Here is a 22,914-nt window from a genome sequence, read left to right as displayed (position 1 = left end):
CTCTTCTTAGGAAAACGGCGCTAAGTGGACAGTTTGAAGAAACTTAGCAACTACAATGTATGAGTTAAAGCGAGAACTTGAATTTGTGTAAACAAATGTGAGGTAGTGAGGATGTAGAGCAATCGTTTGGTGATCAGAAGTTTTCTGGTTTGATATTCAGCTTCTGCAGAGTGAGTCAAACTGCCCTTGAGCAAGACTCTGAAGTTCAGAGTCTGAACCCCAAGCTGTGTGAATGCATACGTGACTGTGTGTGGATGTCATTGTGCAAATGGATAAATGAGACATACATTGTAAAGCGCTTTGAGTGGTGTCGGACGAGGAAGGGGCTATATAAATGCAATCCATTTACGAGTTACAAATCAACAATAACGACCATATGTATTCCAGCGTAATTCCAATAACAGCCTCAGTTGGCTGAGGATGGCTATTGCTTTCCCTTCGGCAAGTTTGTGAACACACAGCAAACTGACAGCTCAAACACCTGGCACGCTCGCTCCTGAGTAAATCTTCTGAGCGTTGAGGTGAACATGGCTTTACAAATCACCCATTCAGGGAGCGAGACAAAAATTGGCAGGTAGGCAGAACCGTGGTGTCAGGAGTGAAAATTACTCTGAAATGCGGAGCACAGTGAGAGGCTGACTGAGTGAGTCTCTGAATGGTGAAAGCTATGGGTGTCACTGTGTGCTATGTTCACATGGGAAATCAAACAAGTGTATTTGTAAGGCGAGTCAACATTTTAGTCCTTCAGAAAAATGAAAATATTGTGTGCCAATATAAATTCAGGATGGCCTCAGGCATTTACAAAAAAAAAAAGGGCAGTGCATGTCAGAATAGGGTAATACCCATGCACAAGGGAAGCGATTACTTTCTCAGTCACAGGTCTTCACCTCGTAGTAGTTCACTTAGTCTCACTTTAGTTAAATAGATATCATAAAATGAAAAATGGTCAGTCATTCCTAATACGAGGTGCGCTGCTTGAGCTGGAATCAGCGAGAGGGAAACCCATTCTGAATCCAAAGCATGGAACAAAAAAAAGGGTCTGTCCAAATCCACAGATTTCTCAAAAACTCCCCTGAATGAGCCGAATAAAGATGTAAAGAGGAGGCTGCTGCCATGGCTTTGCTTGCAACGTCCTTGAAGGGCAACACAAAAGAGAGGCGGGCAACAAAGAACCTGATGAAGTGGCTAATGCCCTGGCATGCCCCAACACGAGCGGCAGGGGGGCGGCAGCTACATGTGCATGCCTCACTGCCCCGCGTGGCCCCAGCTGAAGTGCTAACTATCCTCCCAGGGTCTTTGGATAAAGAAATGCAATACCTGTAATTGCATGAGGCCAGATCAATATTGGGAAAGAAAGGAAAAGGGAGAGAAAAAAATAAGAAGTTCTCAATGCTAATAGACGGGGGACCGCTTAGGAATTAATTTCTAAAATGTGGGGGAAGGAGAGTCTGAGTATCAAACACCATTATTCCGTAAAGTTCCTAATCAACATAGTAATGGTGGCGCATTGACTGCGAAAGTTTTTACTATTTCAAAGCAAAGTAGTTGAAATAAGCCACCGTCTCTTCTCACTCATAAAAACATTAAAATTTATATAAGTGATCACTCTCGAAACTAGAACTTCCCTTTCTCTGTCTGCAGCCACCCCCCCCCCCCCCCCAAAACACCACATCAATTCCCCGTCCGAAAGCGGCCCTTTAAATGCAAAACATTTCCACTATCAAGGATTATGCTTCCTTTTAGGTTATATGAAAAACCCTTTGTGAAAATATGATGATAAATTCATGGGCCTAAAACTCCAGGGTAGTTTTTACATCGACGGAAAAAACGGAGGAAGGGGAGGAGAAAAATCACCTATTTGGATGGCATACATTACCATTACTCTTGTATTGTGTCTCCACTTTTCATAATGAAGGGGATAAGTGTCCTGCTCCAAATGCGTATCCGCTGACAATGGAGGCAGACATTACTTGGTTAAAAGCTCCGGGTCCTGTGGGTAAAGAGGCCCAGAGAATAAAGAGTATCCGTCATGGCTAACGAGCTATAAGGATAGCACATTGCCTTTATAAATCACTAGATCTTGCTGTTTATTTAAATTCATTGGTGCCTCATTATAACTGAGCTATGCACCTTTAGGTCCAAGTTGATTAGGAGTGCCATAGCTCAAAATGGCTTTTAATTCAGTGAAACGTAGCTCTGACCTTGGTGCCGTAACCCTGACTAAAACACGCAGCGACTCCCACATTAATAATGATGCTACCTTTACTGGGCCACAGAGCCGCGCCGCCGCTACTTAAAATATGTAATATTAGTTACCAGCGACGGCACATTTATCACACCAAATTACCCTTCGGTGTAAAACTGCTTAATTCTGGGTCCCTGTACCCCTCTGCACTATTACCTGCTCTTTAGAAAGGGCCTGGAATTAAATGTAGGGATGAAATGTCAGGGTAATGGGGAAGAGGATGCGGGTCGATGGGATGCACACTTGATCATTCCCTAGTGGCCTTCACCACACGATATACTGAATGTGTCTTTCTCATAAAGGAAGTTCCATCGCGCCTCGCTTTGCAGACCTTTAAAGATGTAAATGAAGGGTACTCCTTTGAAACATACTTTACGCTGTTCATTAAAATTACATGCAAAACATTGTCCCCTCCACGTGAGCTTGAGTGAGACATTTTAGACTCTTAAGTATCGCGATTTCATAAATTTGTTATCTCATAGACAGAAACTTTGGACGAGCAAACTATAAACTTTAGTCGCTGAGGTATTTCAAGAGACTGACACTTAGGTGCAGTTGCTGAACACAAACAGGGATCCATGCGTTCATGCATGCACACACAAACACACACAGCCCCGTCCGCCAGCATATTGTAGACCGACAGAGGAGAAGCAGCCTGCAGCCACTAAACACTTGTCATTGTTCATCCCTTGTGTGCCCACCAGAGACTGATTACTTTGAACAACGGGTAAATGATTAGATCAATTAGGTACTTTGCAGTGGGCATCAACAGTGGCCTGCTGCAGCTTCTAGACCTGTGGGACTTGGCCCATCAGAACCGCCTCATTAGGTCTCTGGACTCGACCCAAAGCCACGCCACGAGGACAAAGACGGAGGGCCGGAGGAGAGGAGACAGTGGGGAGAGGAGAAGCAGAAGAGGAAACATCAATAGGTGAATTAGACGCATTCCTACTGTAAAGCACCTCTGGGATCAATTGTGTTTATGTGGTGCAACATCTCAAAAACATGTAAAAACAATACAAAGCGATCTAACAGATACAATAAGTGGGAGTATTTTGAGTGTTAGCCATATAATCCATTGTTATGAGACCAGTGGGAACGCATTGGTATACAGTTTCTTCTCTCCAAGGATAACATCAAACAGTCCAGTAATAATTTAGATTACCAGGGACAACACTACGTGGGGTTTACAAAGGAACACAGACAGGGCTGGCATAAACACATTTCTCATATCAAACACAGCCGTATAGTACATAAATATATGCACAATACATTAATGGTCCCCGCTCATCTGAGCGAGTGGCGAGGCTGGAGCAATGGGGAAAGAAGACGTTACACACACGTTCCATCAGATGTCGAATCAATTAGTCACGACCATCTTCCAGAGTCAGAAATAACCACTCGTCCTCCGGTCTCGGGGGGGGCGCGGGATAGGCCCGGGCAACAGAGGAGAGACGGGAGAGGATCCAGAGACCCAACGGGGGGTAAAAGGGAGGGAAATCAGAGAAAAGGAGAAAAATGGATAAATAATGCTGTCTGTTCTCCCCTGCACAGACTAGTATCTCTATTTTCACTGGATTTTCCCACAGAGAGGAAACTCTTCACTCTCGGCGCAAGTGCTTTGCATATCAGAGGGCACACATTTTGCACAGTGCAAACACTCCGGTCATTAACATGTGATGACATTATCTTCCTAATCACACTACAGAGGGTCTCCTCCATAATGTATAGAACGCAACTGTGGCGACGGCTCAAACCTTATTTTTTTTCCCGGGCTGACGTTCTCCTCGTCACAAAGCTTTTAATCTGTTAATCTGGAGCAGAAAAGCAAGTGTTCACGGCACGGAAATTGTGTGACCACTTTGCTAAAAGGTAAAAAAGATGATTATTCTGTGTAAAAGGAATCAATGGAGATCGCTTCCACGCGGGCTAGAAATAATCCGTCAACAGTCTTACACCTGAATAGCAGCCATTATTACTGAAGTTGGTCGCAGATAAATCTGTTTCTGTTCATCTGGGCTGTGGTATAGAGAGGTAAAGCTATTGTATCTGCTCACATGTCTTTCTTGGCTCTGGTAATCTCTCTGAACCACCAGAATTAGAGCAACTTGCGCCGGATAGAGGAGCGCGGAGCAAAATCATCTCAAATATTTGTATAGAAATCTCTTTTTAAGAGCATTATCTGCAATGTTTAAAGCATAGATGTATTGTTTAGATTAGTTTAAGGACCTAAGTTTACAAACATTACAGTTTGACTGCACACATTCCACAAACAGCTAAAGAAGTTACAAGAATATCTAATGAAAGTCTTGCAATTATTACTTATTCACAGTCCCTCCCTATTTCCAGTGTTAACATCTGTATCATGAGCAGACCCACATGGAATCTGAGCCCAGAGAATTGTGGGATTTTCCGAAGATTGTAAACAAATGGAGAAGTTGCAAAGCTAAGAATCTCAACATCCCCCACCACATAAACGCTTGTGCATGTGTGGGACAGTTCAAATTAAAATAATATCTCCCGATTTAATTCAAGAGTCTCCATATTGATTGTTAAACTCTATATGCTACACATAATCAACAAATCAATATCAGTATCAGAGTAGTTCTAATCAAAATCTGACTAGAAAAACGGCGCTGCTGTCACAGCTAATGTGAGTTTGTTAAGAGGACAAAAAACGTTCTTTTCCCAGGACAATGTGGCTGAGGTCTACGTCTGTGGCGGGACATCCACATAATTTGAAGATGAACATTAGTGGTGTGGTGAGGAAATATGTCAAAAATCTGGTGAACTGCTGAAGAACTAAGAGGACGCCATTGTCAACACTGGGTAACTGCAAGACAACAGGCAAATAAATTCCCCTAAATTCTCCATTTCTTACATATTATAATAATATTGTCTATTACATTGCAAGGAACAAAACATTCCACAACAAGGCTGCAGATTTTCATTCCAGATAACCACTCAAATATGAAAGAAATCTGCGCATTTCGTTGGGGCCTGTTGGACAAAGACAGGGAGTCCCCACAGTACATGGCACAAACCAGCCCTCTGGGTATAAGTGCTGTTGTTTGCACACGGCCACAGCCCCATGAGGCTGTGAGGAAAAAGAAACCGGCACACTAGCAAGCTAGAAACTGAGGCAGAGAGGGGACTCTGATGAACTGAGAAACCACAGCAGAGGAGGCCATGCACGGGCATCCCACAATCCCCTCTGATGCTGCCTGCTATTTTCCCAGGTTGCAGAGAACGGTCCTTATTTGTAGGGGTTGGCAGCAGAGCCTCAGCGAGAGGCGTCACAAAGCTCTGGTCCCCGCTCTGAATCCACCACATTAGATGGCGTGTGTTTGTGCCCTAGGGATCGCAGCGCCACAGCCTGTGTTTGGGGTACTTTGTCAGATGCCTCAGTGTGTGTGATTTATGAGCTCTGGAAAGGTTGCATTTCCAGCACGCATGGACGTCCGCATGGTAAATGGAGAAATTCTGAATTTATTAACATACAATGAATGATGATTAATGCTTTGGTATAGATCATGCTCTCTTTTCAGATGTCTCAGTGTGGGGGTGATATATGTAGCAATAAAACAATATGTATGTACTCAAAAGCACATTGTACGGGTGTCGAGTCCATGACTCTTTTAGACGCGTCCGCTGTGTCCCCGTGTGATGACAGTTAATGCAAGGTTTCATACTGTTGTCTGAACTCTGTGGACATTTATATACACACACACACACAGAGCACCACTCTTCTTCTTCTGCATGCATTATCCTCCACGCAAAGTGACCTGCTCTCCTCCACGGCGGAGCCACCTTGCATAGTCAATGAGAGAAGGTATAAATTAAAAACACACCGAAAAATGAAAAAAAAAACTGCCGGCAAAAGAATGCAATTTAGACCGTTATCAGTATGCATTTAGAGGTCCATTCGTCAAAATCCCCTCCATTATTAACTTTTGTATTCTACAACACATCTTGTGTCTCCCTCATCAGCTTTTTCAATATCTTCTCAAATACATTACTGCCAGTGTCGGGCGTGTACGTTCACCCTAGGCCAATTACTTTGCTGAACCGTGAAGGTAAGCAGTGCCGAAGTCGGTTTTGTCATATATTTGCCTTTGTGTCCCGGCCAGACCCCGACGGTGGTAGGTGGGAAGCACAGCGGATATCAAACATCTTTCCAATCACAATGACAACAGGGGAATCAATATGCACACGCATGTTTCTGGCAGGTTTTTGGGGAATACTTCTATACGGGTGAATGTGAGTCTGCCCACATGTTTGCATGTCAAAATGGTGAATCATGGTTGACTCCCTATTATGCAGTGACCTTATCGTTTCACCCCTGGATTGAGGTTGAGTACTTCTTTATGCTCGCATGTGAGGAGGGGAAAAAAAGCAGAGGTGTAGAATGATCATTCCAATGTGTAGCTCAAAAGAATCAAATGTGTGTGTACGCATATCTTGATGTGGCTGTGAATATGTGCACTCGGACGTGACTGTGCGAGGTGTAGCGCGTGTGCGTGTTTATGGCATGTGCACGAGGGCAAGTACATACACACACGTTATACACGTGTCTAAGCATGTATGTGCATGTGCACGTGCTTGTGGGCTAACTTCATATGTATGTGGCTGCTGTCAGAAGAAGCTGACTGGTGATGAGGGATGGAGAGAATCAGAAACACATTGGGCTGGGAATGGGGTGTGAGCCGCAGGGTCGCCCTGGCACAAAACACAACTGCCTCGCACATCATTACCCTCATCCCCCTAATGCGCACAACACTTAGAGCTACAAACAGGCTTGACTCCAGAACACACACACACTCAAAAAACACACGTAGGCACACAAACATAAAGCACCACCCAGACACACAGGATGCCACATACAGACGCTCACGACACAATTTGTCTGAGTGTATAGTGCTGACAACAAAAACTTTGTGAACTGAGTGTAACTTTATTCGAATAACACCTATAATTGAAGTTTTTTGACACACCAAACTACACAACAGGCTGTAGGGGAATCTCCTGAACCTGTTCTTAACAAAGTGAGCCAAAGAAGGCTCCTCTCCACACCCTCAGATCCTCTCTGAAAACACATTCAATGTGTTTTGAGACAAAAAATAATAAAACAGAATTTCAAACAGAATCAAGCTCCACTGGGAAAAGTATACCTATTCAACTGCACGACCTCCATAAAAAAAATGAAAGAAATCACAGTAGTTTCACACTGTCACGGGTGCCTTCCTCCCTTCTTGCTGCATGAAAGGTTTTAAGAATGGTGGGATCGGGGGAGCGGTAGGGCAGAGAGGGGAAGGGAAAAAAGCCAGAGGAAGAGAAGAGAGCAGAAGATATGATGCAGAAGAGTGGAAGAGAGAGGTAAGCCAAGCATAAAATAACTTCAATCTAACATCCTCTCAGCGGGGCGGTAGGAGGCAAATAGCAATCCCACCAATGCCGCGGACTCAAGGGGGTTTCCCCCCACCTCTCACTGACCCATGGAGAAGAGGATCATGGGAGAGCAGGGACGAGACAAACCCACTTCAATTAAGGCACGGCGATGTCTCGTCAGCACGGCAGATGAGGTGTCAGAGAGTTCAGCCGTAGATAGATCACATGGAGGGAAAAAAAAAAAAAAACAGTTCCTTGCTCAGCACAGTCAGGGTCTTGCATGCCCTGGACCTTTCTCTCTTTTCTCCTCTTGCCTTCTTCCCCTTCTCTCTTCCTCTCTTTCAGTGGACGTTTACAACACAACGACTGCTTTGGCTTTCCTGCAGGGTCAATTTGCCAGGAAAGTCAGCAAACCCCGCCGGTGTCTCTCCTCGCTTGCCTCGAGGATTCTGGATAGATAAACTTCTTATCAAATTTGTGCATTAGCAGCGCACTGCCGCAACACACCTGGAAATGACATTTAAAGGTCAAAACAACATGTGCGGGCGAGGAGTCTCATGCTACATATTATGGAGCATCAATATTGCCGCGGAGGCAGGGAGTCAAATCGGGGGAATGTTTGAGAGAGAGACAGAGAGATGACTAAAATGAGCTGCTTCAAGGGGGTTGTCTTATCTAAAAAACTTCAGAAAACAGTGCCAAGTTGCCAGGTTGCCTTTAACACCGAGGGAAATCAACCGATTGGGCTAATAAAAACAAGTGTGACATCTTTGCAATGCATCACACCATCCGAGATCTACTGCTGCAATGGGATAAATGTGCCATCCCGTACAGAGAGAGCCTCTTTCAATAGAGAGAGGCCGAGGGGGTGGGGGGGGGGGGGAGCCCACAGGCAAGGGGCAGACGCAGGGAGACCCCGAGGTATTTGCGAGGCAACTCCTCTGCCAAGGATTTTCCAGGAGATATCTCTGTCTGCCATTAGATTGACATTACCATAACATCGGCTTTGTCACCTCGCGGGCCAATTGTTAGCGAAAGTGCCATCCTGTCCTCCTTTTTTTTTTTCTTCCTTTCCCATGGAGGCATCAGGCAGAGAAGCAGGCGGGCATCCCAAAGCATAGAAGCCGCTTTCTCCTCTCTCCTCACCCAGAGCCCCCCCTCCACCACCTCCACCACCACCACCACCACCACTCCCCTCCTGTGAAGCTCCGCTCGGGAGATACAAGCTGGATTTGGCTCACGTCCTCGCCTCTTCCCCAACACTCTGCGTCGCTGCCTGGTGTCAGAGCGCCAACTCTCCCGGCCCAGCTGCACTGATTAGCACAGGCAGATTATTAGCCAGGCATCTCCTGGAAGCCCTGCACACTCCTTCTTCTTCTTCTTTTTTTTTGTCCTATTCTCTCCTTTCTTTTTTATTTTTGGTAGCCTTTTTTGTTTTTTTTTTGCTTCACTTTCAAAATCGCTGCGTCCCACACACTTTATTGTTTGTGCCTAATCATCCCACAAAAGACAGCGTCGGAGGAGAAGGACATTTAAAAAAAAAAAGAGAAGGAAATAAACAAATAGCGCCACACGTAGATAGAGGCGAAGTGGGCCGAGTCGAGTCAGGTGACGCGGATTTGTTAGTGCTGCTTGTGAATACATCAGCGAAAAGTGATTCATCAGCACTGTGAAAAAGCGCGCTCATCCTTCATCCCTTGATTCCCTTTCTCTCCCGCCACCACCACCCGTCTCCCACCTCCTCCTCCTCCCCTGCCTAGCACCTGTCCTGCTGCCAACATTTCACCTCCCAAACCCGGGGACGTGGCCATCCCACTCTCAAACTTGTGCAATGCCTTATCTGTGCCCCGCACACTAACATCCAGCATCTGAGGCATCCTTCTCTCCCTGTGCCAGAAATATGCCGGCATCTTTCTCCCTCACTCTCTCCCCCCATTCTCCATCATGCTCTTTTCTCTTTCACTCTCTCTCCCCCTCTCTCTAGAGCTTTGCATTTGAAATTGAACAGACACACAGCCAATTTATCATAGGCTGACACGTGTCATGTCCAAGGCCTAGCCACAGGGACTTACAGTAGGCATTGCATTTATCCCCTTTGTTGTCAGCAAGGACCAAGACAATACCAGGAGCTATTAAAAAAAAAAAAGGAGTGGAGGAGGAGAGGGGGAAAAAGATGTGGAGAATGCAAGAGGTGGGAATATACTGGTGCACATCAGCTGAGATTGCATATACCTCTGATGTTTGCCGCTCTGAAAGGTTACAGACCCCTGCAAGGTTGAAGCCAGCACATTTTCCTAACCAACAATCAAATGCCTGGTGATGCAAGGCATCTGTGTGTGACCCTGATACAAAGCCAAAGCAGGCATGAGATGGATCAGGGTGGAGAGTTACGGGATTAGACCTTTTGTGCTGGGTCTCATACTGTAATTTTAATTTTAATAACACTCTGCAATACTCAAGCGACTAATAGACCCACAAAAATACAAAGAGCGCAGTAAAAAAGGAAGGTCCATCCAGCTGCAGGAAGGTCTGTCTGAAAATAAGCCCGACTGGGAAAACATTTAAGAATAATCTGAAATACATAAAGAGGCCTAGAAAGTTCCCTCCCATTTTTCGGGGGCTGTCATTTAAATGCTTTTCATAAGCGGCAAGAAAGAGCCAGGGAGATAGTTAAAGGTAATCATTCCTGAGAAAAGAAAGGGGACAAAACTGTTAATGTGCATCATATAAAACCCTTTCTGTTTAATCACTTTATCGCTGTATTATCGCTCCTCTCTTTGAACAGGTTCTTTAAAATAACACACGTCCTTATCGTTACACTGTGTGGAAAAGGCACGGAAGATGACCCTGCCTGATAACACTGTCACCACAAAGAATGTATATATTCTCCTTATGCAGACGAGTTGGGAAAGATAAAGAGAGTGGGGACAGAGGCTAATGAGATGAGGGAGGTGTGTGTGTGTGGAGGTGTACGTGTGTGTGTGTGTGTGTGTGTGTGTGGTTGTGTGTGTGTGTGTGTGTGTGTGTGTGTGTGTGTGTGTTATAATGTTACGAACCACAAGGTTATTAATTGGCATCTCTCACGTTCATGGGCTTACATCCATTTCTCTTTAAAACCTATAGCATTTGACATGAATGTTGAATAGGCCGTCTGCAGGGAATTTATATTCAACCCTATGACTGACTGACAGACAATGCTCACAATGGTCAAAGGAGGTTGAAAGACAAAGTACCTCCCTCCTCGTCCCTTCACTCGAAGCCAGCGTGTACATTACCACATCACACGGCCTCAGCCTGCGACGGCCTGCTGGACCGGCGGACTGGAGAGCTTCTGAGGCTGTTCATCACCCAGTGGTGGCTGACCTTTAGCAAACTAGCTTTGGAAGCCATTTTGGCTCTCCCAGTAATTAACAAGTGGTTATGCATGGGAGATAATTAATGGAAGGTCAAGTGTTTCGCCTGCTACCCTTTTCTAGATGCCATCGGGCCCCCGACACTGAATGTGAAGTTCAGAGCCCATCATTTCCCCGTCGGATTTTCAGACCGGTGCTTCACACGTGGGAATAAGTCACCTCTGTGGTCCGCAGTGTGAGGTAGACACAGCCTTTGGTTTCCATCTAGACTCTGAGAATAGAGCATAATGCGGCTCCATGGCTAAATATCAGATATGAATCTAATAGAGGGAAAGAGAGTGGATGAGACACTGAGAAGAGACCCTGGAGTCTTCCCGTTTAATGACGAATGCCCCCACTATGTGTACGCGCTTTCGAATTTAGACACAGGCTGAATGATAACTGAAATAAAGGCCAGCTGTGAACAGCTAGGTCCTATCGCCTTAAGAGAGCGGGGGATACTCTGCCACTTACGCGTCCCGAGCTATGCCAGCACATAGCTGGAGTAAGTGGAAAACAGCTGAAGTATTCGCCTCGCACAGCCTTGTATATTTACCCTATTTTTTACTTTCATAGCGTAAAAGGCTGATGTTGACTGCTATTAAATTTCCCTGGAGGGCACACTCCTTCACTCACATGCTCCCATCAAATGAACCAACAAAGCATATCAGGATGTCGTGTCTGTGAAACACTGCATCACCTTTGTTCACCCTTCATCAACCCTCCGCCCCCATGCTATTACCGCAGGACTATTCCCTATTCCCTGCTTAACCCTTGTCTACAGGTCTGGTGTCACACGGAGCACCACTCTACTGCTCTTCATACTCCACAGTCCCTCACCTCGGCTGACACCTAACACTCGCTTGTCTCCTGTCGACGTGCACGCGTGCATCCAAACGCGCTCTGAAGCACAGCCACCGTACACAGGCTGCATGAGAGCACAAACACACGACCGCAGACGTGTACACTGTAAATTAGCAACACGCAAATACAAAAAACACAGACGGATGATGAGCCTGTGGAGGGTTTGATGTCTCCAGATCTTTGCCCTTCTTAATAGTGCAGGCACTTGTCATCCTCACTGAACCCTGACCCCTGTGCGCACACACACGCACACAAACACTCTGGCACACCGACCTAACCGTGGAGGAAAAAGGTGGCACGGGAGCGTGGCATGGAAAACGCCTGTGCCAGTTGCCTGCCGACAGCACCTTCGGGACTGCTGAAGTTTGATTTGATGGCTCTCCCTGTTAATTAGGGTTTGGAGGTGACTCCAGGATTGGAATTGGGCAAAATGTTCAAAAAAGGGATGTGCCAATTCCCACACCCCCTCCATCTCCACCTTCCAAACCATGTGACCCATATACTGCAGCACTAAGTGGAGAAAGTGGAACAATCAAGTCATTTGAAGTTATAGGCCACTTTGTGTTTGTGTGTTCTTTTCTGCCAACGTGGGCAGGGCAGTTCAGTCAAACTAATCACATGAAACGGGCTAAAACTTGCATGCGAACAAAGTCAACAACAAATAAGAGAACAAAGAGGAGAATGTTTGTACTTTAATTAACAGTGCGTAGATATTTGTCCAAGCATATCAATGTACACGTCAAGTAACACTGTCCCCTGCTGGTACGGAGAGGTGCTACATGTGCAAAAGAAAAAAGAAAGGATTGAAAGTCATTACACAGTTGAGTCTTTTCCCCTCAAATGCAGTATGCGGCACTGGGACGTAGTAATTAAGACGAGAGAGAGGAAAAAACAAGAATCACAGAATGAAACAAAGAAAAAAGAGAAATGGTGGGGGGGGAACGAGGAGCTCCACATTTGAAAGTTGTCAACTGATATTTGATCAGAGCGAGGAAGAGGGTCAGGAGATGCCCCCGTAATTTACACGGGACCGCTCACCCCACCTCACCGCCCTGTTGCAAGGCCCTTACTGCAGTGAGGGCCTCTTAAACACATACAGTCCACAGTGGCCCAGCTATTTCTGATTTACTGGGTGCGTGCCGTCGTCCATTTTATTTTACTGGCTGGGATGCCTCTGTGGAAGGATACAGCTAAAGAAGCCCAAGGTCAGGCCACGCATTCACCGAGACAGGACACACACGGATAATAGCGCATACACATCATGTTCCCTCTGCCCGCCCTCCCTACTTTAGTTGTCATTTCCCCCCCCGTCCCTGTCACACTGCAGCTTGTCTCCATCAGCTGTCCTCTGACTTTTCCAGGACAAAGCTTTTTCTCTGGGTTTTTGTTTCACTTTGGATTAAAACATTTTGTAAATCTTTCATCAATCCAGAATAGCGGAGAGGGCGAAAGTGATATGAAATCACAACACAATAGCAGACGAAAGGCAAATGAATAAAATCAAAAATGATAAGCATGGTGTCAATAAAAACTTTTTAAGATGGTAAGTGTTGATAGAGTGAATTAACAGAACGCACGGCTGGGACAAGGGAGATGTAAGAAAGTAAGACAGAGTACTGGGGCGATGACATACAGGAGGCGGGAGGGTGGGATAGTGGAGGGGTAGTTGGGGGTGGGGGAACACCAACTGTGTGCTGACAGCATGTAGAACAGTCACCAGATACCTTTAATCAGTGAAATGTATTTCCCTCCTGCTCTGCCCGGGAATTGTTCAGCGGTCAGACCTGCTGGGGCGGCACAAATGAATCTTGGTGGAGGTGTGGACAAAGGCGGCCGTAAGGTTATGGCATGTAGATGATTGGAACTCTGCCGGTTTCTAAGGGGGCTGCCACGTCCCACAGAGCGGGGTGTCACAATCAGATGATGGGGGACAGGGCACCCGCTCCCCGTCCAACAATGGTGCAATGGGCAGGGCCGCCGCGTCGTGGATGCAGGAGTGCGGTCGTATGCAAGTGGGTGAATACACACACGAACACACACTTTAATATGACATGCCCAAAGACACTTTTCAAACAACATTCAAACAACTATCATGAATTGAAAAATGTGTGTTTTCTTTAAATTTATAAAAAGACAAAAAAAAAAATACTCTTCAAGATGTGTAAAAATTGTTTCGAAATTGGAAAATAAAAAGCAACAGTTTAAATCTTCCAACTTTTTACAATTTCAATTATCTGTTTTTCTTATGAATCCAAAATAATAAAACACATTATTTCCCCCAGAGCAGTAACTGTTCACTCTAATTATGTTTTTGAGCTCACAGAGCTTTTTCTAACTTTACTTTAAAGAGAAAACATACAGAAGAAAAGTTATTTCTTCAATTCCTAAAAGTCCAGGAGGAATTTCTATTTTCTAACCGAAAACTAAATAGATTTTTTTTAAATTCTAAATTAAAAATATTTTTTCTGATTGCATCTAAAATTTGTTTTACATCGCGTATTTGTTAAATCATTCATTTTTGACTGAGGGTTCCAAACATGCTCTCCCTCAATACTTGTGTTTTTAATTCTGTTACTTTCATAACTTTTGTTGGATTTATGCTGGGTTATTTTTGAATATTATTAATATTCATTTGTTCAATGAAGACGGAGGTGAGGCCAGTTTAGGGCTTCCCTGGCCTCACACTGTCAACCAATCCGAATCAAGTGGGTGTGGGTAGAGGCGGCTAAGGGTGTGGCCTGTTATGCCCTATGACCCGAGCCCCTGAGGGAACCTCACTCAGGCAGATGTCTTGTCTGCACTGCACACTCTCCCTCACAAGCCGACCGCCATTGATTGTCAATGAGTAAAAGCGTATGAAAAGCAAAGAGCAGAATGGCCTGGGAAGGTGTTGTTGTGATTCTCAAGGTCTCACCGCTAGAAGACAGAAAAACACAGAGGGGAGAAAAGGGCAGCTCCATAACGTAGGTCGGGGGGGAAAGGGGTAATTCAGCAAGAGTAGAAGTGGGGGGCACGCATGGTGCAAAAAGAGAGGAGTACGGGTGAGTGGAGAGGAGGATAAGGTAACGTGTGTGTGTGAGTGCAAAAGAAAGAAAGAAATAAAGAAAGAGGGGCGAGAGATGTTGGTATGTGTGTGATTGTGTGCTGAGGTGAGAATGTTCTTAATGGGATACAGGTGACAACATGCTGACCACAGCCACTGAACAATGATTACTCAGGAAACTCGAGGTGTGTGTGTGTGTGTGTGTGTGTGTGTGTGTGTGTGTGTGTGTGTGTGTGTGTGTGTGTGTGTGTGTGTGTGTGTGTGTGTGTGTGTGTGTGTGTGTGTGTGTGTGTGTGTGTGTGTGTGTGTGTGTGTGCTTAAAACACAGAGAGAGAGGGAGAAAAAGATGTGAAGCTATAAAGCTTCAAATAAAAAGGGGTTAGAACAAGGAGATGAAGTGTCGCTTTGAGACGATGCTGACATTGATAAAAACTTGGCTGAGAAAACAGAGTACGACTTGTCTTAGGTCTAATCACAATGAAATGTGTTCTGGCATATATTTTAAGTCACTAATTTTCCCTATAAGATTTTTTCAAATTCTAGAAACCCAATTTAAAAAAACTAAATACAAACTCAAAAGATTTAAGCTTTGAATAGAGTTTTTTATATATTTTCTTTTATCATTCTTAATCACCTAAGAGGAAATGGTGACAATTATTATAATTATGATGTTGATTTTATTTGGAAATAGATAATGAAAAGTCATATAATTGTGCACCTAGTTTTAATAAATAGAAAAACTCTACTACCATATACATATATTAATTAATTTAAAAGTCCTAATTATTTGTGCATAAAATAATTACATTCTGTCCATTTGATCAATTTTGATCAAAAGGAGAAACAGATATTAGATTCAAAATGTGTCCAGATCCACAAGCTCAAATTATTAAAGAGTAAAACTTTGAGATACTAAATATTTTTGGTGTTTTGTTAGTTATTGAAAAACGGAGGTAAAGGTTAAATGACTCATAAGAAAATTGAAGTAGTCTTTTGCCCAAACACTCATCGAGTTGGTAAAAAATGTAATTCCTTGAAGGAGTATTTGGGAGATGAATCTAAGATAAGTTGCCAAGTTTGTAAAAAGGAAACAAATAAATGTACCACTTGCAAAAAGAAATGAAAAACTCTCTATAAATACAGGATTTATTTCATTGTTCTCATTTCCCCAAACTGTATTAATAAGTAAAACCTTATTTTTGTTCTCACCACTCTATGAAATGAAAGAAATCAATTCTCAAGTTAACTCGTTAATTAACTTTGATTTCTCTGTAGCTGCGGTAAGAACTGAATTAAAGACTGATAACAGGTGATTGTTTTCATTAGTGTTTCTTTGTATGTGCCTTGACCCCAGCTTCTCCACCAGTCATTTCCTCTCAAAAGAAAATTATTCAGCTGCTGCACTGCCAAAGCAAATTTATTTGCTGTGTTAGAGTGATGTTGAATTATTCTAAAAGCCTTGTCAAAATTAATTAAAATATTTGTAAGGTAACTTTGCACTGCCTCTTACTTGTGAGCCGGCATTGTGGTGCCAGAATCACATCATTCATCAGAGCGTAATTTCCTCTCCAGCGGCGTCTTCAGTGTGAGTACAACATTGTGTGGAACACTGGTGCCACCTAGTGTTAATTATATGACCTTTTGATTGGATCTACAATAATTGAAATTATGTCCAATAAATAGCAGCTGGCAGGAAACACACTCTTTCACCGAACCCTCCATATGTAGTGCATTGTTCGATTTTACTCACGAACTGTGTCTGCATCAGGAAACTACTTTTTTTTTCTTTCTTTTAAATTAGTCTTTACGTATTTCAATCAATAAATGTTATATTATCTGACTTTGATGCAGAATAACAATCACAGGTCTCAACAAAATTAAACAATTTGTTTTTAAACAATGAAAAAAGAAAAACCCACGCATATTGCCTGTGCTGGTACGAAGGGATACACACCCCCACTTTAAGGACTTGTCTGATTTAAGAGATGCTGGGAACGGTCACTACTGACACCGGGTTGAATCCGACTGGCTAACTTTCCCTCCGTGTTTGTATCCGAGTTGAGGGGCTGGATGCTCTCTTTGCCGACAGCCAAAGACATTACAGTTCGCCGGACTTACCGCAGCTCCTAGGCCACGACTGCATTTTTTTTTCTCGACACGCTCCATCCACAATCATCAGGTGTGAGACAAAAATCGAAATAAAAGGTTTGGACTATTCACAGAGGCGTTTTGGATAAATTTGTTCATTTTCCTGAGACTTTCATGTACCCATACGTTTCTTTTAATATCACAAGTTAAAGTTTTTTGATCGTGGTCTCAAACTATTGCTAAACAAAATGTGTCGTCTCAAATCTCTCCAATACGAGCAGGGTTTTGAAGTCGATAATTGTGACCAGTTGGCACACAAACACACACACACACGCTGACTCTCCTCTCTTTGCCACATAAATGCATAAACTACGACGCAGACACACTCATTCGCACAAAGACTGTATTTTTTTTTTTTTTCCCCTTCACGACTGCCTGAGTGAGACTGCATCATGAACTTCTACCCTCAACTCTTCTCTCTCATCTTGGGAGCTTTGGAAATTAAGTTATTCTCATCTGGCAACCCTCTCTCCCCTCAATCCCCTTGATCACAAAGAAGCCGTCAAGCTAAAGATATGAAAGCACCCCACAACAACCCCAAACCCCCTCCAATAAGCATGCCATGTTTCTTATGCAAATGCAAAAGAGGAGCACTTACAAGAGGACTTTCAAAAGTATGGAGACCCCGTCAATGCAGCCGGGTATTATAACGCTTACTTGCTAATTTCTATGGGTCAGCTGTGAAGGAGTAGACCTGCCAATCATTTTTGCATGTAGCAGAATTTGTCCGTCTACAAACAGGGACACTTTGCTGTTGCTATGGTGACTAATCCGAGTCCGCAACTCCCCTCGCACACCCCGTCCACTTTCTGCGTGTTGACACTGTCAGGCAGGTTTTTGAAACTACCTGATCACACGTTTAGCTGGAGGCTGGTGGAGCCTCCGGAAAGCTTTCAAATAGAGTTCACTGTTCTTGAGGGTGGGTGTGGAGGTTTGTCGCTCTCGCTGTAACTTACAGTCTGACACACACACACACACACACACACACACACACACACCCCAATCTGTTGCTCGGTATTTGTCACAATTCGGGGAAGAAATATACTCGGCGAAGTTTTCTTTCATTTCCCTCAACACGACTTACAACTGTCGTGACTGAGTTTTAAAAACGAGCTCTGGAATGGTTTAAACCAAAGTAATTAAAATTATTATCATATTGCACGATTACAAAGACAAACTGTAATTAAAAAATTTTTTAACAACAAATTTGATTACATACATCAGCTATACGATCCCTTGGACGTATACACGCCATTGTTTATTTTAAATGCACAGTAGAATGTGATCTTGTTATTTTCAAATAGTCACGATGCAGGCAATTAAAAAAACACACATTTGCATGATGGTAAACCTGAGTGTGTAGATTTTCAAGAGGAATATTCTTGGTTGTCTGTTTAAAATGCTGTGCATAGATCCTATACCTTCTCCCTGCAAATCAAATATTCATGCACTACCTTGTTGTCTCTAGTCCTGAGGGTAGAGCCGAAATTACATATGCCTCACACACATCTTCATGAATCATATATCACTGTATACCTACACACACACTCATTGTGGCCATTATGGAGTCCACGCGCACCCACACACACACCAGAAAAAAAATATGTATGAATGCGCATCTACATGTGAAAACAACTGTCTGGCTCTTAAGGTTTATTTAGAGAACATGGACAGGATTATACGTCTGAGCTAAAGAGGTCTGGGAGATGAAATCTCAACGCCACGGTAGCACTTCAGTATGAATGAGAGACTGGCGAGGGAAGTATAGAAAGGAAGAATAAGTGAGAGAGAGGATGGGGAGTAACCTGAAGGTGGGGTGTTCGAGTGTGGACGGGTGTTTTTCGCGCTCTCAGGGCAGTGGCCTTTCCTGGTGCCAGGATGGGCTCTGCAGCCCCCTTCAATTAAGCAGGAAAATTGATGTGTATCATTAATTATGTCAGTAATATCATAAATCATCACTGGGTGCAGTAATTAATTATTTTCTACTCATGAAGAACATGACAGAGAAGAGATAAATAAGGAGAGAGAAAAAGCTAGAGTGGAATTAAGGGGGAGGCAGGGGGACCTGGAGAAAGGGAGGACCGAGAGGAGGGATGAGAGGGGGGGGGGGGGGTGCTATTCGTCCATCAGTAACTGGGTGGGGGGGGGGGGGGGGGTACACTCACACGCTCTATTTACCGGACCATTGGGATGTGACGGGAACGTGACAGCCCCCCTCCTGCACTCACTTACCAGCGTTCTCATAGAGGACCGACAATTAGGCCTGAACGAGACAGGCACTTCCTGGAACAGATGCTGGCATTCCCTATGAAAAGCGACCATGTCCCGCCTCGGAGGTTAAGGTGTGCGGAGCGGAGTTACCAGCGCCTCAACACGAACTAAGAGGCCTGTGATGGACCATTTATAATCAAAGGGCAGAGAGAGTACGCCTCTAAGGCCAGCGGAGCTTGTCTGGGGAGCTGAATGCATTTTATTGTTCGAGTCCTGCCCAGCATTATGGGAAATGTTTTTGTGGCTTGTATGCAGTAGATCCGAGCCTCTCCACTCGCAGGAGTTTACAGACGGCTAGCAGGCAAATCAATTAAGCATTGAAAAATGAATATTGCTTTTTCAAATTATGTCTAGGTTTAACAATGTATTTATTCTCATTATTGTAGAATATGAAACTATAGTACCATTAAGCTCTTATTTGTTGTCTGCCAAATATGTAATAATTGTCATGACAACAGTGAATTTATTTTAATTTATAGGCGACTTCCTTGTTTTATTTGACCACAAGTAGCATGTGCCATTGTAGTCTCTTTCATTTTATTTGATTAAATGGCCCCTTGAATGAAAAGCATTTGAGTTAATTAAAGAATAAAAGAGCAAATGAAGAGCTCTCTCTCGACAAAGGTTATCCAAGCACAACTCACGGCTCCATTTCTGGATTCATTCATTTTGTTGCACTCTGGTCTGTTTGCCTTATATCTGACAATAACACATTTATATTTGGAGTTGGCATTGTTGTCCTGGGTAACCATTTAAAAAAAATTAAATAATGGAACGCAATAAAGGTAAATGAAATTCTGAAATACCTAAATGCAATGCGCCACACTGACTGCTTTCCTCAGCTGTGTGACTGATGGCTCCCACACTGAGCTGCTGTATATGTCTACATTACATTTGCTTCATGTAACAGTGATCTCATTTCAGTCACATGACTTGATTTAGCTATGGACTGTTCTCGGGGCTGAAGCCCCCCTGGTGTTGTGGACACAGGTGAGGTAAGAGGTGAGGCTCCATCTTATTTGCTCAATGAGTGAACTTTGACACTCACTCCTATGTTTGTGTTGCTGTGGAGAATTTATATCCGTCTTATTTCAGTTGTGTAACTTTGTGTTTTTTCAATACAAGTAGCAGTCAGTTGTATTAACTGCTCTGCGTTGATTTTATCATCCAAAGTGTAATGGATATGTTTGTGGATCAAATGTTTTTATTGTATGTGTGTAAAAATGATCATTACCAGTTACTTTCTGAATGTTCATATTACACGGCTTGATCAGAAGAATCAATAAAATTCAAAACAATGCCACTTAAAATATGTTTTTCCACAATATCTCTTCTCTGCCGGAGGTGTTAAGATCCTTTTTTTTTTAAAGCTTCATGTGCAGTCACTTAAATAGTCTATACAGGAACCAGCCAACCCACAGTATGTGCATCCTGACTGCAGCAAGTCTGAGAAGTGGGAGAAAAGGTGATAGAGCGCTGACCGCAGCCGGGGAGGTTTCAAACTTCATTGCCTTTAGCTCGGTAAGTGTTCACTGACTCACATGCTCGTGTGCCTTCTCCCAGACCTTTGTGGATGCAGAGTATCGATCCGGACGATGGGGAGGAGATGAAGGGGAGTGAGCCGGTGCTGAGAAAAAGTAAACACAGCTCTAGATGACAAAACACTGATCACCCCGGAGACCTCGAGTGTCTGGGCTCGCTCCATCATTCTTCGTGACCTTCGGCACATCAGCCTTAAGCCACGTCCAGGCCCACAGTTGTCTATACGTCTGCAGAGTCAGCCGTCGGGCATGAGAGCATCACCACTCACTGCAATTTGAGGAGAAAAAATGAACGCACGTATATGTGAGCAGAGGCCGGAATGGCGTTGAGCAAAGTGGTTTTAAAAGGAACACAGGCGTCTAAGCCAGTGTTTAATATCAAGTGTGCGCAGCAAAGTTTAATCAATACCAGCTCCCTTTTGTTCCCAGCCTGCTGAGGAGCGCAGCGGCCATTCACTCCAGAAAGGTTAATGCTGGGGGTCAAGTGATTTCACACCCACACCAGGATCCTCCATGTCACCACAGCTACCACGCCTCCAGCCACCATGGCACCAGCATCCTGATTTATGGGTTGTGAGAGGGTGATGGGATGAGGAGGGGGGGGGGGGGGTTGGGGGGGGGGGGGCAGTGTTATCTTATGATAATGCTGTCCCTCTGTACTCCCACAAATGAAGGGAGTGAGAAAGAGAATGAGAGAGAGAGAGAGAGAGAAAGAGAAAGAGAAAGAGAGAGAGAGAGAGAGAGAGAGAGAGAGAGAGACAGAAGGAGAGACGGCACACTCGAAACTCCCCTGCACCCAAGTGGGTAATTTTTTTTTTCTTCTTTCTCTTTGACATGGTCCTTTTGTTTCAGCCGGCCGGCTCGACATGCAGACAGAATCTTTATCGTAATAATTGCTCTAAATTTGCGTGTCCACTTGTGAAAGGCCAGCGGCGCTTAGCGCAGCAGCGGTGAGTCCTGATGGATTAGAATATCAATAAAAGCATCGGTGGATGATTACAAATCTGGGAGAACTGCTTGTAATGCCCATCAACAAATCAGAAAACACATTTTTTGCCATTTGCCTTTAAATTAAGAAGTGAAAGGCGAAGCTGTAAATATCCCGTGTGAAGTCTCGCTGTCTGCGCGGATAAATCCATGTAATGGGGGTGGCGTGGTGAAGAAGGTGCCAGAGAGGAGAGGAGGTGCAAGAGGAATTAACATGAGGACTTATCTCGCACGGTCATTATTTAAACCCTCACTATTCTAAACACACCACCCCTCCAATGAGAGGGACAATAAATAATACTTCCAAATAAAATCTATTCTCCGCAAATTCGCCAGGATACAGCCCATCATTATCAGTAGGAGGGGACAGACAGCAATTAATAACACAGCCACTCGTCTCTCAGAGAGCATCCATCTTATTTTCATTAGGTCTATTGCTGTGTGTATACGTGTGCCGGATTGTGTGTGTGTGTGTGTGCGCAAGAGAGACTGTGTAACTGCATGCATATTTATGTGTTGTTGAATGATTCGACTCAGCCACATTCCCTTAAAGTCCAGCCGCTGCTCTGCGAGTTTTGGATGTGTCCCGTTTGAGGTAATTTTTTTTCTGATCCCGCCTTTAATTTTGCTAATGCCTAATTAATGCTCTACCAGAATCACCTTTGATTCGCTTTCTCTGGATTTCCAGCGTTTTGTCTAATCTCATGTTTGGAGGCAGTATTCTCTCTACAAAAGGGCAATTGCACTAGCATTAACATCCTCTGGGTCTCTGGGGTTGACAATAGCAATTAGCTTCAATGACGGAGCGATATGAGAGGCTGCTGATTGACAGTTGCCCCCAGAGAAGGGGCTGACTGAGGTGACAGCTGGGCTCTCCTCTCCCTCTGGCTGCCCCAGGCTCTGGCCCTGTGTCATCCCATGCGCCAGCCAAATCCTTCCCCGGCACATGGTCACGTGTCTGGTTGCATCCTGTGCGGTGGCCAAACGCTTCCCCATCACTCAAGCTTGCGCCTTGTTATGTCCTGTGTGACGGTT

At 44.2% G+C, this 22,914-nt stretch overlaps 1 protein-coding gene across 5 annotated transcripts in view; it reads right to left on the bottom strand.

The window, feature by feature from the left end:
- LOC133933229 (uncharacterized) overlaps positions 1-22,914 on the bottom strand; it is a 296,679-nt gene that overhangs the window by 254,354 nt on the left and 19,411 nt on the right. For 3 of the 5 annotated variants that reach the window (XM_062380198.1, XM_062380189.1, XM_062380207.1), the window contains exon 3: positions 20,893-20,978. The exons of the other annotated variants lie outside the window; for them this stretch is intronic. In XM_062380198.1, coding sequence (XP_062236182.1) covers positions 20,893-20,978 — 86 coding nt within the window. The remainder of the gene's footprint in view (positions 1-20,892; positions 20,979-22,914) is intronic. 5 annotated transcript variants of the gene reach the window in all.

Source organism: Platichthys flesus, chromosome 3, assembly GCF_949316205.1.
Source record: "Platichthys flesus chromosome 3, fPlaFle2.1, whole genome shotgun sequence".
Taxonomy (NCBI): domain Eukaryota; kingdom Metazoa; phylum Chordata; class Actinopteri; order Pleuronectiformes; family Pleuronectidae; genus Platichthys; species Platichthys flesus.
The sequence above is the reverse complement of the archived record's forward strand: the minus strand, read 5'-3'. Positions and strand labels throughout refer to the sequence as shown.